At 35.3% G+C, this 13,790-nt stretch overlaps 1 protein-coding gene across 19 annotated transcripts in view; it reads left to right on the top strand.

Annotated features, from left to right (window-relative positions):
- The window catches only part of SFMBT1 (Scm like with four mbt domains 1), a 96,695-nt gene that overhangs the window by 37,150 nt on the left and 45,755 nt on the right, over positions 1 to 13,790 (top strand). For 12 of the 19 annotated variants that reach the window (XM_039867467.1, XM_039867464.1, XM_039867465.1 and 9 more), the window contains one exon: positions 9,217 to 9,382. In XM_039867467.1, the coding sequence (XP_039723401.1) occupies positions 9,343 to 9,382 (40 nt within the window). In that variant the 5' untranslated portion in view covers positions 9,217 to 9,342. Of the gene's footprint in view, positions 1 to 9,216; positions 9,383 to 13,547; positions 13,595 to 13,790 lie in introns of all 19 variants that reach the window. The other 7 variants (XM_039867477.1, XM_039867474.1, XM_039867473.1 and 4 more) reach the window with 3 other exon arrangements.

Genomic DNA, 13,790 nt, shown 5'->3' on the forward strand with positions numbered 1-13,790 from the left:
TAATTGACATATAACATTATGTTTTAGGTATGCAACATAATGATTCTACATTTGTATGCATTGCCAAATGATTACTACAATTTGACATCTGTCACCATACATAGTTAAAAATTTTTTTTTCTTGTGATGGGAACTTTTAATATCTACTCTTACCTTTGAATTTTTTTTTAATTTAAGTTTATTGGGGTAACATTGGTTAATACAATTATATAATTTTCAGGTGTACATTATAATTTGACATCTGTATATTCTATTGTGTTTGCCACCTAAAGTCCAGTTTCCTTCAGCTACCATATATTTGATCCCCGTTATCCACTTTACCCTCCCCATAACCTCCTATATTTGACCCCCTTTACCCCATCTACATTCTCTCTCCTCTACCACCCTCTACCCTCTGGTAACCACTAGTCTATAGTCCATGTCCATGAGTCTCTGTTGTTTGTCCTGTTCATTTGTTGCTTTTAGATTTCTATCAAACATACAAGCGATATCATGTGATTTTCTACTTTGTCTGTCTTGTTTCGCTTAGCATGATTATCTCGAGGTCCATCCATGTTGTCGCAAAGGGCAATATTTCATCTCTTATGGCTGAGTAATAGTCCATTGTATATATGTACCACAGCTTTTTTATCCAATCATCTATTGTAGGACACTTCAGTTGCTTCCATGTCCTGGCCACTGTGAATAATGCTGCTATGAACATCGGTGTGCCAATATCTTTTCGGATATGGGTTTTCAAGTCTTTTGGGGTAAATACTAGTAGAGGGATTGCTGGATCATACGATAGATCGATTCTTAGTTTTTTGAGGAACCTCCATACTGTTTTCCAGAGTGGCTGTACCAATTCGCACTCCCACCAACACTATATGAGGGTTTCTCTTTCTCTGCATCCTCTCCAATATTTGTTATTACTTATCCTGTTGATTATAGCTATTCTAAGAGGTGTGAAATGGTATCTCATTGTGGTTTAATTTGCATTTCCCTAATAGCTGGCGATGTTGAGCATTTTTTCAAATATTTGTTGGCCATTTGTATGTCCTCTAAGGAAGAAGAGTCTGTTCAAGTCCTCTGCCCATTTTTTGATTGGATCGTTTCTTTCTGTTGTTATTGAGTCGTATGAGTTCTTTGTAAATTTTGGATATTAGCCCTTATCAGAGGCCTTGCTTGCAAATATATTTTCCCATTTCGATGGTTGTCTCTTTACCTTGTTGACAATTTCTTTTGCTGAGCAGAAGCTTTTTATTTTAGTTTGATGTAGTCTCATTCATTTATTTTAGCTTTTGCTTCCCTTGCTTTTGAGGTCAAATTCATAAAATCCTCTTTAAGTCCAAGGTCCTTGAGTTTCATTCCTATGTTTTCGTCTATGCATTTTATTGTTCCAGGTCTTATATTCAGGTCCTTAATCCATTTTGAGTTAATTTTGGTATGTGGTGATAGACAACAGTCTAGGTTCATTCTTTTGCAGGTGGCTTTCCAGTTTTCCCAGCACCATTTATTGAAGAGGCTTTCCTTTCTCCACTGTATGTTTTTGGCTTTTTTGTCGACAATTATTTGCCCGTATAAACATGGACTCTTGATTCTATTCCACTGGTCTGTGTGTCTTTTTCTGTCAATACCATGCCATTTTGATTACTGTTCTTGTGGAGTCTTTAGTGTTTTAGTGTTTAGTGTTATAATATCATGTCATCTGCAAATAGTGACAGTTTGACTTCTTCGTTTTCTATTTAGATACCTATATCTTTCTCTTGCCTGATTGCATTTGCTAGGACCTCCAATGTTATACTGAATAACAGTGGCGATAGTGGATAGCCTTACTTTGTTCCTGATCTTAGAGGGAAGGTTTTTAGTTTTTCACCATTAAGTATAATGTTGGCTGCGAGTTTGTCATAGATGGCCTTTATTATGTTAAGGTACTTTCCTTCTATACCGATTTTGTTAAGTGTTTTGATCATAAATGGATGTTGTATCTTGTTGAAGGCTTTTTCTGCATCTCTTGATATGATTCTTATTTTTTAATTTGTTTATATGGTGTATCACATTAATCGATTTGCATATGTTGAACCATCCCTGTGCCCCTGGGATGAAGCCCACTTGATAATGGTGTATAATCTTTTTAATATGTTGTTGTATTTGGTTTGTTAGTATCTTAAGATTTCTGCATCTGTGTTCATGAGAGATATTGGTCTGTAGTTTTTTGTGTTGTATTATCTTTAGCAGGTTTTGGTATCAGGGTGATATATTGGCCTCATAAAATGAGTTGGGAAGTATTGCCTCCTCTTCGATATTTTGGAAGAGTTTGAGGAGAATAGATATTACACCTTCTTTGAATGTTTGGTAGAATTCACTGGTGAAGCCATCTGGTCCTGAACTTTTACTTTTTGGTAGGTTTTTGATGATTGTTTCAATTTCCATACTGCTGATCAGTCTATTTAGATTTTCCAGTTCTTGATTCAGTCTAGGAAGATTGTATTTTTGTAAGTACTGGTTATTAAATTTGGTGTTATATACTTTTTCATACTATGCTTGTATGATCCTTTGTATTTCTGTGGTGTCATTCGTAATTTCCCCTCTTTCATCCCTGATTTTGTTTGTGTCTTTTCTCTTTTTTCTTTAGTGAGTCTAGCCAGGTGTTTGTCAATTTTATTAACCTTCTCAAAGAACCAGCTCTTTGTTGCATTTATTTTTTCTATTGGTTTTTTTGTTTTGTTTTGTTTTCAATTTCATTTATTTCTGCTCTAATTTTGATTCTTTCCTTCTGTTGACTTTAGGCTTCATTTGTTCTTCCTTTTCTAGTTTTTTAAGATGAAGTGTTAGATTGTTTATTTGGGCTTGTTCTTGTTTTTGGAGATAGGCCTGTAATGATATAAATTTTCCCCTTACGACCGCTTTTGCTGTGTTGCACTATCATTATCATTCATTTCTATATATCTCTTGATCTCTCTTTTTATTTCTTTCTGACCCAGTTATTCTTCAGTAGCATGTTGTTTAATCTCCTGTATTTGTGGTTCTTCCTGCTTTCTTTTTGCAGTTGATCTCTTGTTTCAAAGCATTATGGTCGGAGAATATGGTTGGTATCATTTCAACCCTCTTATATTTGTTGAGGCTATCTCTGTGTCCCAGCATATGGTCAGTTCTTGAGAGTGTTCCATTGGCAGTAGAGAAGAATGTATAAACAACTGTTTGGGGATGGAAGGCTCTGTATATGTCAATTATGTCCAGTTGGTCTAATGTGTCATTTAAGGATGTTATTTCCTTACTGATTTTCTGTTTGGATGATCTGTCCATATCCGACAGTGGAGTATTTAGGTCCCCTACTACAATAGTGTTTTGGTCTGTTTCTCTCTTTAGTTCTGTTAGTAATTGCTTTACATATTTTGGGGCTCCCTGATTGGGAGCATAGATGTTAACAAGTGTTATGTCTTCTTGGTGCATGATTCCCTTTATCATTATGAAGTGTCCCTCGGTATCTTTCTTTACCTTTTTTATTTCGAAGTCTATTTCATCCGATATTAGTACCACTACTCTCACTTTTCTCTGAATGCCATTTGCTTAATATATCATTTTCCACCCTTTTACTTTGAGTCTATATTTGTCTTTGGAACTGAGTTGTGTCTCTTGGAGGCAGCATATGGGGTTGGGTTTTGTTTTTTTGATCCATTCTGCAACTCTGTGCCTTTTTATTGGTAAATTCAGTCCATTTACATTTAGGGTGATTATTGAAATTTGAGGTCTTCTTATAGCCATTTTATCTTTTTCTTTCTAGTAGCTCTGTGTTTCCATTGCTTCCTTGTCCTTGTGTTTCTGTTTTCTTTATTTTAGTTGGCTCATGTGGGTTTTCCCTTTGGTTCTTCTTGTTTTATGTTATATACTTCAGTTCTGAATCTTTGGCGTGTGATTGCTCTTACAAATATGTAAAGGATAATTATATATATATTTATACACACACACACACACACATACATGTAGTCATCCATTTTCTTCTGCGCGTGCCTTATCTCCATTCTCCTTTGTGAATTTGGATTTCTTTTTTTAAAACATTTTTGCAAATCTCTTTATTGTCTAATTAAAAGACACTGCGTTCTCATACATGTTTCTGTATATAGTCTGGTGTGATACGTTGTCTTGGTTGAAGTCTATGAAGAAAATACAGCCTCATACAGATGTGTAGTCTGAAAAGAAGAATATTATGATAACCATCTCAGATAATTATGGATATTCTCCTTGCATACCTTACCAGAATTTGAAAATGGTGTCTTTTTTAAAGTTTAGTTGCGAATATGGAATCTGAAATTATATCAGTGAGCTTTTCATACTGATACCTTAAAACTTCCTGATGTGTCTTGCACTTTTGTGAAATTGGGTCTTTGAATCCTCCCCTTTTCAGTCATTATTGTCTCAGTTTGTCCCTATGCATGCTGAACGTTCATTACTATCTTGCTGTGGCAATTCTCTTCTTAATGTTTAAGCTTATAATGCCCTGTTCTTAGTAAGGGTTGCTCTCCTCTGCTTCTATCTGCCTACTAATTGCCTCACTCATAGTTATGCTTTCTTTTGTTTTTCGGTCATTTCGTTCTAGGTGAGCTGACCTCTTTCAGTATTTCCTGTAGTGCAGGCCTCATAGTGGAGAGTACCCTAAATTTTCGTATGTCTGGAAAGGTCCTAATTTCTCCTTCGTATGTAAAGGAGAGCATAGCTGGATACATTATTCTAGGCTGGTTGTTCCTTTCACTTAATATTTTAAATATTTGATTCCACTCCTTTCTGACTTGTAAGGTTTGTGTTGAGAAGTCCAATGATAATCTAATGGGTTTTCCTTTGTAAGTTACTGTTTTCTTCTCCTTGGCTGCCCTGAGAATTCTGTCTTTGTCATTGATTTTTGATAATTTTAATAGTGTGTCTTGGTGAAGGCCTTTTTGGGTTGAGATAATTGAGTGTTCTGTTGACTTCTTGAATTCCAAGCTCCTTCTAATCCCTTAGATTTGGGAAATTCTCGTCAACTCTTTGTCTTAAAATGCTTTCTAGTCTCTGCTTCTTTTCCTCGCCTTTGATAATGCCCATTGTTCTTATGTTTCCTCTCTTGATGGTGTCAGGTAGTTCTTGTTTTTCTCATTCATTATTTTTCATTCTTTAGTTTCTCACTTCTTCCTTCTGATTTATTTCTAGATTTCTCTCTTCGATATCACTGATCATTTCCTCCATTTGGTCAACTCTATTTCCCAAGCTTTCTGTTTCATTTCTCAACTCTTGCAGTGTGTTTTTTTATCTCCAGAAGATCTATTCGGTTCTTTTTGAGGGTTTCAGTCTCCTTGCTCTGCTCATCTAGGTGTTTTTTCAATTCCTGAAATTGTTGATATGACTCATTTCAGAACTCACAGATTTTTTTCAGAAGTATCATCCTGAATTCTCCGTCATTTAAATTGCATATTTCTATGTTTGTAAGCTTATTTTCTGGAAAATTTTCTCTTTCTTTCTGAGATCCCTTGTCACCTTGATTGTTCATGGTTTTTAATGGACTGTTTCTCCTCCTGGGCATTAATGGAAACGCATTCTGCTGTTTTTCCAAAAAGAAGATTTATTTATATAAAGGTCTCTCTTTAGCCTACTGCAAAGAAAGCACTTTTCTTTTGGTTTCCAGTAGGTGGCGTCTAAGCCTCTTGGATCTCTGCTTTGTATGAAGCCTTAATAACGCCTTTTTTGTTCTTGTAGATATTTAATCATGCTTGCTACCCTCAGTCTCAATCCCTCTTAGTGTTAGCGACATTTTCGGTAGCGTTTGCTCAGATTCCCCTGGGGCTCCGCCGTGTTCGGTCTCGGAGCGTTTGAGTGGAGGAGCCCTTTGGGTTGGGGGTGGGAGTTGTGGCTCAGCCTTGGTTTTTCAACCGCGGCTGGGAAAAATCAACCGTCGTTTCTCTGCCATCCTCGCTTCTCTGCTCTCTGCCCTGATGCCTTGTCACTGCTGCCAGCCTTGTGGGGCTCACAGCTCTCTGAGGCAGGGCTGTTCAGGGTACTCGCCGCTCCTTCTCCTTTTCCCGCTCCTCGCACAGGGAGCTCCGGCTGCTAGAGGTAGCATCTTTATTTCTCCCAGTCCACTGCTCAACACCTGGGGTTCTGACTTGTGGTAGCTCTTATGCACAGATCCCATGGTCAGACATGCTGGTGTGCAGTTTGGGTGTTTTTTGTTGAGTTTTCGATGTTCAGCTTATTGTTGTTTTACGGGGAGAGATCTGGGGATGTCTCTCACGCCTACATGTTTCTGTGAATCCCTTTCACCTTTGAATTTTATTTATATGTGTTTTGCTAGATAAAAGTTTTATATTTTTATGTCGTCTTTACTGTCACTTCTTTATGCTTGCTTTTTTTTAGATTTTATTTTATTTTTTTAAATTTATTTATTTTTTATGGTGACGTTGGTCAATGAAATCCAATAAGTTTCAGCTGTACATTTTAACAGTAAGGCATATATATATTTACATTGTGTGTTCACCTCCCATAGTTAGATATCTTTCTGTCACCACATATTGACCCCTTTTACCCCATCTACATCCCCTCTCCCCCATTTCTTACATGCTTGCTTTTTTAAAAAAACAGACTTGATCATTTACTTTCCCTGCTTAAAAAAAAAAAAAAAAACTTTTGGTTTTCTGTCAAAAGGCAGTATAATATAGTGTTTGAAGACATGGAATACAGACTTTTGCTAGTTTTGAAACCTGATTCTGCTTCTTACTAGTTGTGGGACCCTGACAGGTCAAGCACCTGCTCCTTGCCTGTTTCCTTATGATGATGCTCACCTTGTGAAGTTTTTGGGAGTATTAAATTGGTTAATATGTTTAAGTGTCTAGGACAGTGCTGAGCACTTAGTATATCCTGAGTAAATATTAGCTACTGTTGTTCCTTCTTTTCCTGTCCAGTTTTATTGTGTGCCACTTACCCTATTGGTTCTTATGCTGCAGCCACAGAAGTCTTCTCTCAGTTCCTTTCCACCTTGAGCCTTTGTATATGCTGTTCTCTATGCCTGGTCTATTCTTTTTCTTCTACCCCTTTTGCCTGACTACTATTTCTCCTTTAGTCTCAGCTAAAATATCTTTTTTTTTTTATTTTCAGAGATACTGTCAGTGACCTTAGTTTTTGTTAGGTCTGCTATTATGTTTTAGCACTCACTGCTTTTCCTTTATAACACTTAAAATAATTATTTTAAATTGTTGGCTTAATTTGCCCCCTGTTGAAAACAGGCTTCACGAAAGTAGGAACCATGTTTTGTTTTACCTTTATCCCATAGAATAGTGGATGGTAATGAGTTGGTGTTTGCTAAATATTGGGAGTGAATGAAATAGTATGTGGAATGATAAAGTTTCAATGTTTTGAGCTTGGGGTAGAAAAGTAAACTGAGAAAAGAGAACATATTTAGAGGCTTTAAATCTTACTACCAAGTTTCTATTCAGTTGTTTTAATCTGCAAGTATGAGTTTCAGTGCTATGTTGTATGATATGATTGAGATAACTAGCAGTTATCTTAGATAGAATGTCCATAATTTCAATAGTTATTAAGACTTTCTGTTAACTATGAAATACAATTTTAAAATCTGAAAGATTTTATAGCTTAAAAAATTGACATAATGTGGTCTGAATAAGATTGCATAATTATTTATCAGTAGAGCTGGAACTAGAACCTGAGTATCCCTATTGCCCACCTGAAGCTGTCGCACATTAGCTAGCTTATACCTTTTCAAGGGGCATATTAAAATTTAAACTAACTTTTTTTAGTGTTTAAAGTTTTTTTTTTATGAGAATTGATTACTGGGGGCTCTAATACACACTCATAATCTTTTCTTTTCCCCCCTCTTTATTCTGGCCTCCCCTTTAACCTATGGATGTTGCTGTTTTTCCCTTAAGAACTGGATCTCTGAAGGCGGAGCATCTTCTTCCACACGCTCACAGCATGCACCTAGGGCCTGGCGCACCCAGGGGGCCTGGTGCACCCGGGGCCTGGTGCGCCCGGGGTATGATCCATGGCTCCACCTGGGGCGCGCGAACCCAGGACCTTCTGCATGTAAAGCAGACATGCTAATCATTGCACTTTGGAGCCACCCCTGATCTTTTGAATATCACCCCCTATAGCTGTGGCTGTTGAGTACCTTTTCCGCTCTCACAGTTTTCTGTATTGTTGCCCTCGTGGTTAGTTCACATCATGCTTTCTTCCTATAGCAGCTCCTTTTCCCCTTTTCATTTACTCTTTATAATCTGTTAGGCACATACAAAGGCAATATCTTAAATTGTTTTACATATGTTAAGGAAGAATAAATAGATTCATCCATGCTGCAACCTGGGCGAATCTCAAAAACATGCTAAATGAAAGAAGCCAGAAGCAAAAGACCACATATTGTATGATTCAATTTATGTGAAATGTCCAGCAAAAGCAAACTCTCTAGATATAGAAAGCAGATTACTGGTTGTCTAAGGCTAGGGGTGTAATGGGGAAGGAACTGCAAATGGGAATGAAGTTTCTTTTTAGGGTAATAGAAATATTCTAAAATTGGAGTATAGTGATGGTTACACAACTCTGCAAATTTACTAAAAATTACTGAATTGTATACTTAAAATGGTAAATTTTGGTATGTGAGTCACATCCCACTAAAGCTATTTTAAAAAAAGAATAAATGGGTTCAGAGCTTATTTTGGAGGGATTCTTTTTACCACATACAACAGTAGACTAATATAGTTAATACTTTTTGGTTCTGCATAATACTTTAGATAAATGAAATGGAAAACTAGATAAAGTAATATATTATCCTCCATCCTAGGGATAAGACATAGCATTGAAAGTTAACTTTTCCTCACCAAGAATTCATTATGAATTATATGAATTATAGGTTTTGTGGATAGGAATTATGGTACTAAGTATTATAATCTAAATTTAAAGAGTGGTGATTCATATACATGTTAATTCATTATGATATTTAGATATCAAGATCTTTATAGTGTTCCTACACACACACACACACACACACACACACACACACACACACACACACACACACACACACACTACCCACCCCAGTCTTCAAAATTAGAAAAGGTGTCAGTTTTTTTCCTAATCTCATTTTTTCTGCCATCGTGTTTTTGTTTCATCTGCCCTCTAAACCCACTGGAGTTCCTATGTCTTATGAATGTGTTAACACAGTTGGGCTTCAGGCTATTTGTGTTCTTTTTGATTTTTCAGCACTTTCATTTGGACCCGTGGATGCCCATTGACAGATGCTTGAGACCTACAAGTAACCTTCTGATCATAGCAGAACCATAAGGCCGGTCCTTTGTCTGGGGAGGAGGTAGTCCATGTCCTGTGGAAATGAACGGGGAGCAGCAGCTTGATGCAGGTATTGGTTTTGGTGAGCAGAATTTTTTCTTCAGAGTACAGAATTATTATTACCTACCTGTGTTACATTGTCTGACGTCTTTCTAACACTAAATGGGAAGCTCTTTGAAAATATGAGTTATCTTTCTCTGTACTTAGCAGAGAACCTGGCACTAGGGAGTACTCATAAAGTTTGCTGAAAAAGTAAATAAGTTTTACGAGCAGACTTCTTTTTTAAAAATCAAAAGTTTAAATTTGATAGTTACTTTTGAATTATTTTGAAATGATTCTAGATTTATAGGAAGTTGCAAAGATAAGTATTGACAGGTCCCATGTACCTTTCACCAGTTTCTACCATTAGTTACCTCCCATATAAGTATAATACAGTATAAAGGCCAGGAAATTGATATGTATAAAGAACAATTCCATCACCACAAAGAGCTCTCTGTACCACCCCTTCATAGTTAGACCTGCCCTTTCCCCCTCATCTTTCTCTAACCCTAGTCATGTTCTCCATCTCTATAATTTTGTTTCAAAAATGTTACATACATAGAACCACAATTTGAGATTGGCTTTTTTCACTCAAAATAATGCCCTTGAGATCCATCCAAATTCTTGCATATATCAATGATTTGTCTCCTTTTATTGCTGAGTAGTATTTCATGATGTACTACAGTTTGATTAACCATCCAGCTGTGGTAGTACATTTTGGTAGCTTCCAGGTTTGGCCTACAGATAAAGTTGCTATGAGCAATTGCATACATAATATTTCATTTACCTGGGATAAATGCCCAGGAGCATAATTGCTGGATCATATGCTTAAAAAAAAACTGCCGAACTGCTTTCCAGCGTGGCTGTACCTTTTTACATTCTCACCAGCAATATATGAGAGACCTAGTTTCTCCACATCCTCACTGCCTTTTGGTATTGTCACTATTTTTTACCTAAGTCATTCTAATAGACATGTAATGACAGCTTATCCTGGTCTTAATTTGCATTTCCCTAATGGCTAGTGATGTTGAACATGTGCTTATTTGCCATCCCTATATCCTCTTCAATATAATGTCTTTGGCTCATTTATTTATATTGTTTATTAGCTTTTTAATTAATGATTTTTTTATTATCAAGGTTTTAAAAACTTCATTGAAGTATTTTTCTTTTTTTGAGATATAAATCACATATTATAAAATGCACCCTTTAGAGTGCACAAATCAGTGGTTTTTAGTATATTCACAAAGTTTTGTGACCATCACTAGGATCTAATTCTAAAACATTTTCAGCACCCCCCCAAAAGAGACCATTAGCAGTTATTTCTTATTCCATCCAGCCTCTGGCAACCAAACATTAATCTATCTGTCTTTATGGGTTTACCTATTCCTGCTTTCTTTTGATTAATGTTTACATGGTATATCTTTTTCATTCTTTCAAACTGCCTATCCCATGATATTTGAAGTAAGCTTCTTGTAACAGCATGCAGTCATTTAAAATTTTTTCAGTCTTATAATTGGTGTATTTAGACCATTTACATTGAATGTAATTATTGATATATTAGGGCTCAAGTCTGCTGTTTTTATTCATTTGTTTTCTCTATTTTTTTCTACCCCCTCCCGCCTTCCTGTGAGTTACTCGAACTTATTTTCAGACTTCCATTTTGATTTGTCTGTAGTGTTTTTGAGTATATCTCTTTGTACAGCTTTTTAATGGTTGCTCTAGGTATTACATTATAAGTACATAACTTATCACAGTCTGCTGGTATCATTTTATTAGTTTGAAGTGTAGAAACTTTACATACTTTTATATCTCTTTACCTTCTCTTATTTATAATACATAAATATTTCTTTTACATACTTTGAGAACCACATCAGATATTTCAATTTTTGCTTCAAATGTTAAACATAATTTAGAAAACTCAAGAGAAGGAAAATGTATTATATTTTAAAATATTTTTACTCTCTTCACAGTTCTTGATTTTTCAAGATGTCCTCCTTCTGTCATTTTATTTCTGTTTTTAGAATTTCCTTTAGCCATTTTTCTTTTTAGAGTAGGTCTGCTGATGATAAAATTTCTTAGTTTCCCTTCATCTTGACAATGGCTTAATTTTCCCCATTCATTATTGAAGGATATTTTTTCTGGATATAAAATGTTGGGTTGAAAGTTCTTTTCTTTCATCTTTTGAAAAATATTATATCTTGGGGCTGCCATGGTTTCTGATGAGAAATCTGCTATCATTGGATTCTCCTCTCCTCACACCTCCCTTGAGAGAGCTTTGTTTCTCTTGAAGCTTTCAAGATATTTTCTGTCTTCAGTTTTCAGAAGTTTGACTTTGTTGTATCTTTGCACAGATTTCCTTGGATTTATCTTGTTTGAGATTTTCTTAGCTTCTTGCCAAATTTGGAAAATTTTCAGCCATTATTTCTTAAAACACTTTCAGCCTTGTCCTCTTTTCTTCTGGAACTCCAATGACACCAATATTAGATCCTTTGTTGTTATTCCACAGTTTCCTGAGGCTCTTTTCATTTTTCTTTCCTAATACTTTCTCTTTGTTGTTTAGATTGGGTGTTTTTACTTGCTCTGTTTTTAATTTTAGTGGTTCTTTCCTCTGTTCTCCCCATTCTGCTGTAGAGGTTATCTATGGAATTTTCTTTTGGGTATTACATTTTCAATTTAAAAATTTCTATTTGGAGTTGAGGAATCAGGGTAGGAATAGTCCCAACCTAAAATGCCACAATCCCACTGTTCTAACCATGGTTTAGTAGCTTGTCTCGAATAGATGCTTTTCAGTTTGCTCTCTGCCTTCAGTTAATTTCAGAACTTTGAAATGGTTGATTTTCATTGTTTAACCAGTATTTTTGCTCTTTTTCTGAGAGAGAGGGTTCTGAGGTACTCACTGTGCCATTTAGCAAGTTGAGTTGTTTTCTTGTTCTAAATGTTATTATTAACTCATGTATTTAATATATATATTCATATTCATTTGTGATGAGTTTCAGTCCATTGGTGTCATCATTCATTCGATGATCAAATTGCCCCATTCTAGAGCAGTGAGAGTTCTTTAACATTGATTCCTGCGTTCTTTTGATGTGATGTCATGTATCTTTGATAGTTAAAATCCTAGGTTTCTGGTGTAGTATGATTTCCAAGTACCTGAATTTACAGTTTGCCATTTCTCAAGGAGCTTTTTTCTTTTTCTTCCTTCCTTCCTTCCTTCCTTCCTTCCTTCCTTCCTTCCTTCCTTCTTTAGTGGATATGATATTTAGAGACCATAATCTGGTGACAGGGTGCTCATTGATACTAGGTTGTCAGTTCTTTTAGGCCTTATCCCATAGACATAGCTAAAAAAATGCATCTTTTTGAAGAGAAAAGAAAATCATTTGGCTGCTTCTGATACTTAAAATTTTAATTTAAAATTGCAGTTTTTATTTGTTTGATTTTTATGCTCTTGCCTTTTTTTTGGAAATGTGTTGTTTCATTATGATAATATTATTACTTGGTTTTACTCTATAATATTTCTATAATTTTTGAAAATAACAATAACAAAATCCCAAATATCAATAAGATAACATTGTGTAGCTTAAGGTTATTTATGTGTTTTTTTTTTTTGTCTTTATATTCCACGGGGGTTTGCAGTCAAAATACTATATTTTAATATTATTTATAGGAATCCTGTTTTCCTTGTGGTTTTGCTACCAACAGGCATATTTGTTTCAGATCATTTTTAACTTTCAGAATTTTTTCTTTTGATATAAATGTTTCTAAATTGTATAAAGTACTTACATAGTTATAAAGTCACAATTATATAACATTTCCACTGTCAACGTGACACTATTTATCCTTTTTATTCTTCTCCATATACTAGCTAGTTTTACTATTTTTATTCTTCTACTGTTCGTTAAAAAAATATAAACATGTGAATGTTCATATGTATTTATATTCCTACCTCTCATCTTACATTAAAAAGTAGAGATACAATAAAAACTGCTCTGTAGTTTGCAGTTTCACTTAATATATACTGGAGATTATCCCACATCAGTATATGGAAATTGTTCTTATTCCTTTTTACAACTGTATAGTGCTAGATGTATAAAGCATAGATTATTCAGTTAGTTCCTTATTGATGGACATTGGGTTGTTTCCATTCTTGGTATTACAAGTAGTGCTGCAATGAATAGCTTTGTACATGTGTCTTTTTGTATTTTTGCCAGCATATCTTTGGGATAAATTCCTAGAAGTGGGATTGCTGGATCAAAAGGTAAATATGTAATTTTGCTAGATATTGCCAACTTTTCTTTCACCAGGATGTGTCATTATGTTTTACCTGCTTAACTACAGCCTCACCATAGTGTATGTTGTCAAACTTTGCAATTTTTTCCAATCTGATATCTCAGTGTAGTTTCAGTTTGTATTCCTCTTAAAATGAGTAAATTTGCACATCTTTCCATATGTTT

Source organism: Pteropus medius, unplaced genomic scaffold (genome assembly GCF_902729225.1).
Source record: "Pteropus medius unplaced genomic scaffold, Ma_sr-lr_union100, whole genome shotgun sequence".
Taxonomy (NCBI): Eukaryota; Metazoa; Chordata; class Mammalia; order Chiroptera; family Pteropodidae; genus Pteropus; species Pteropus medius.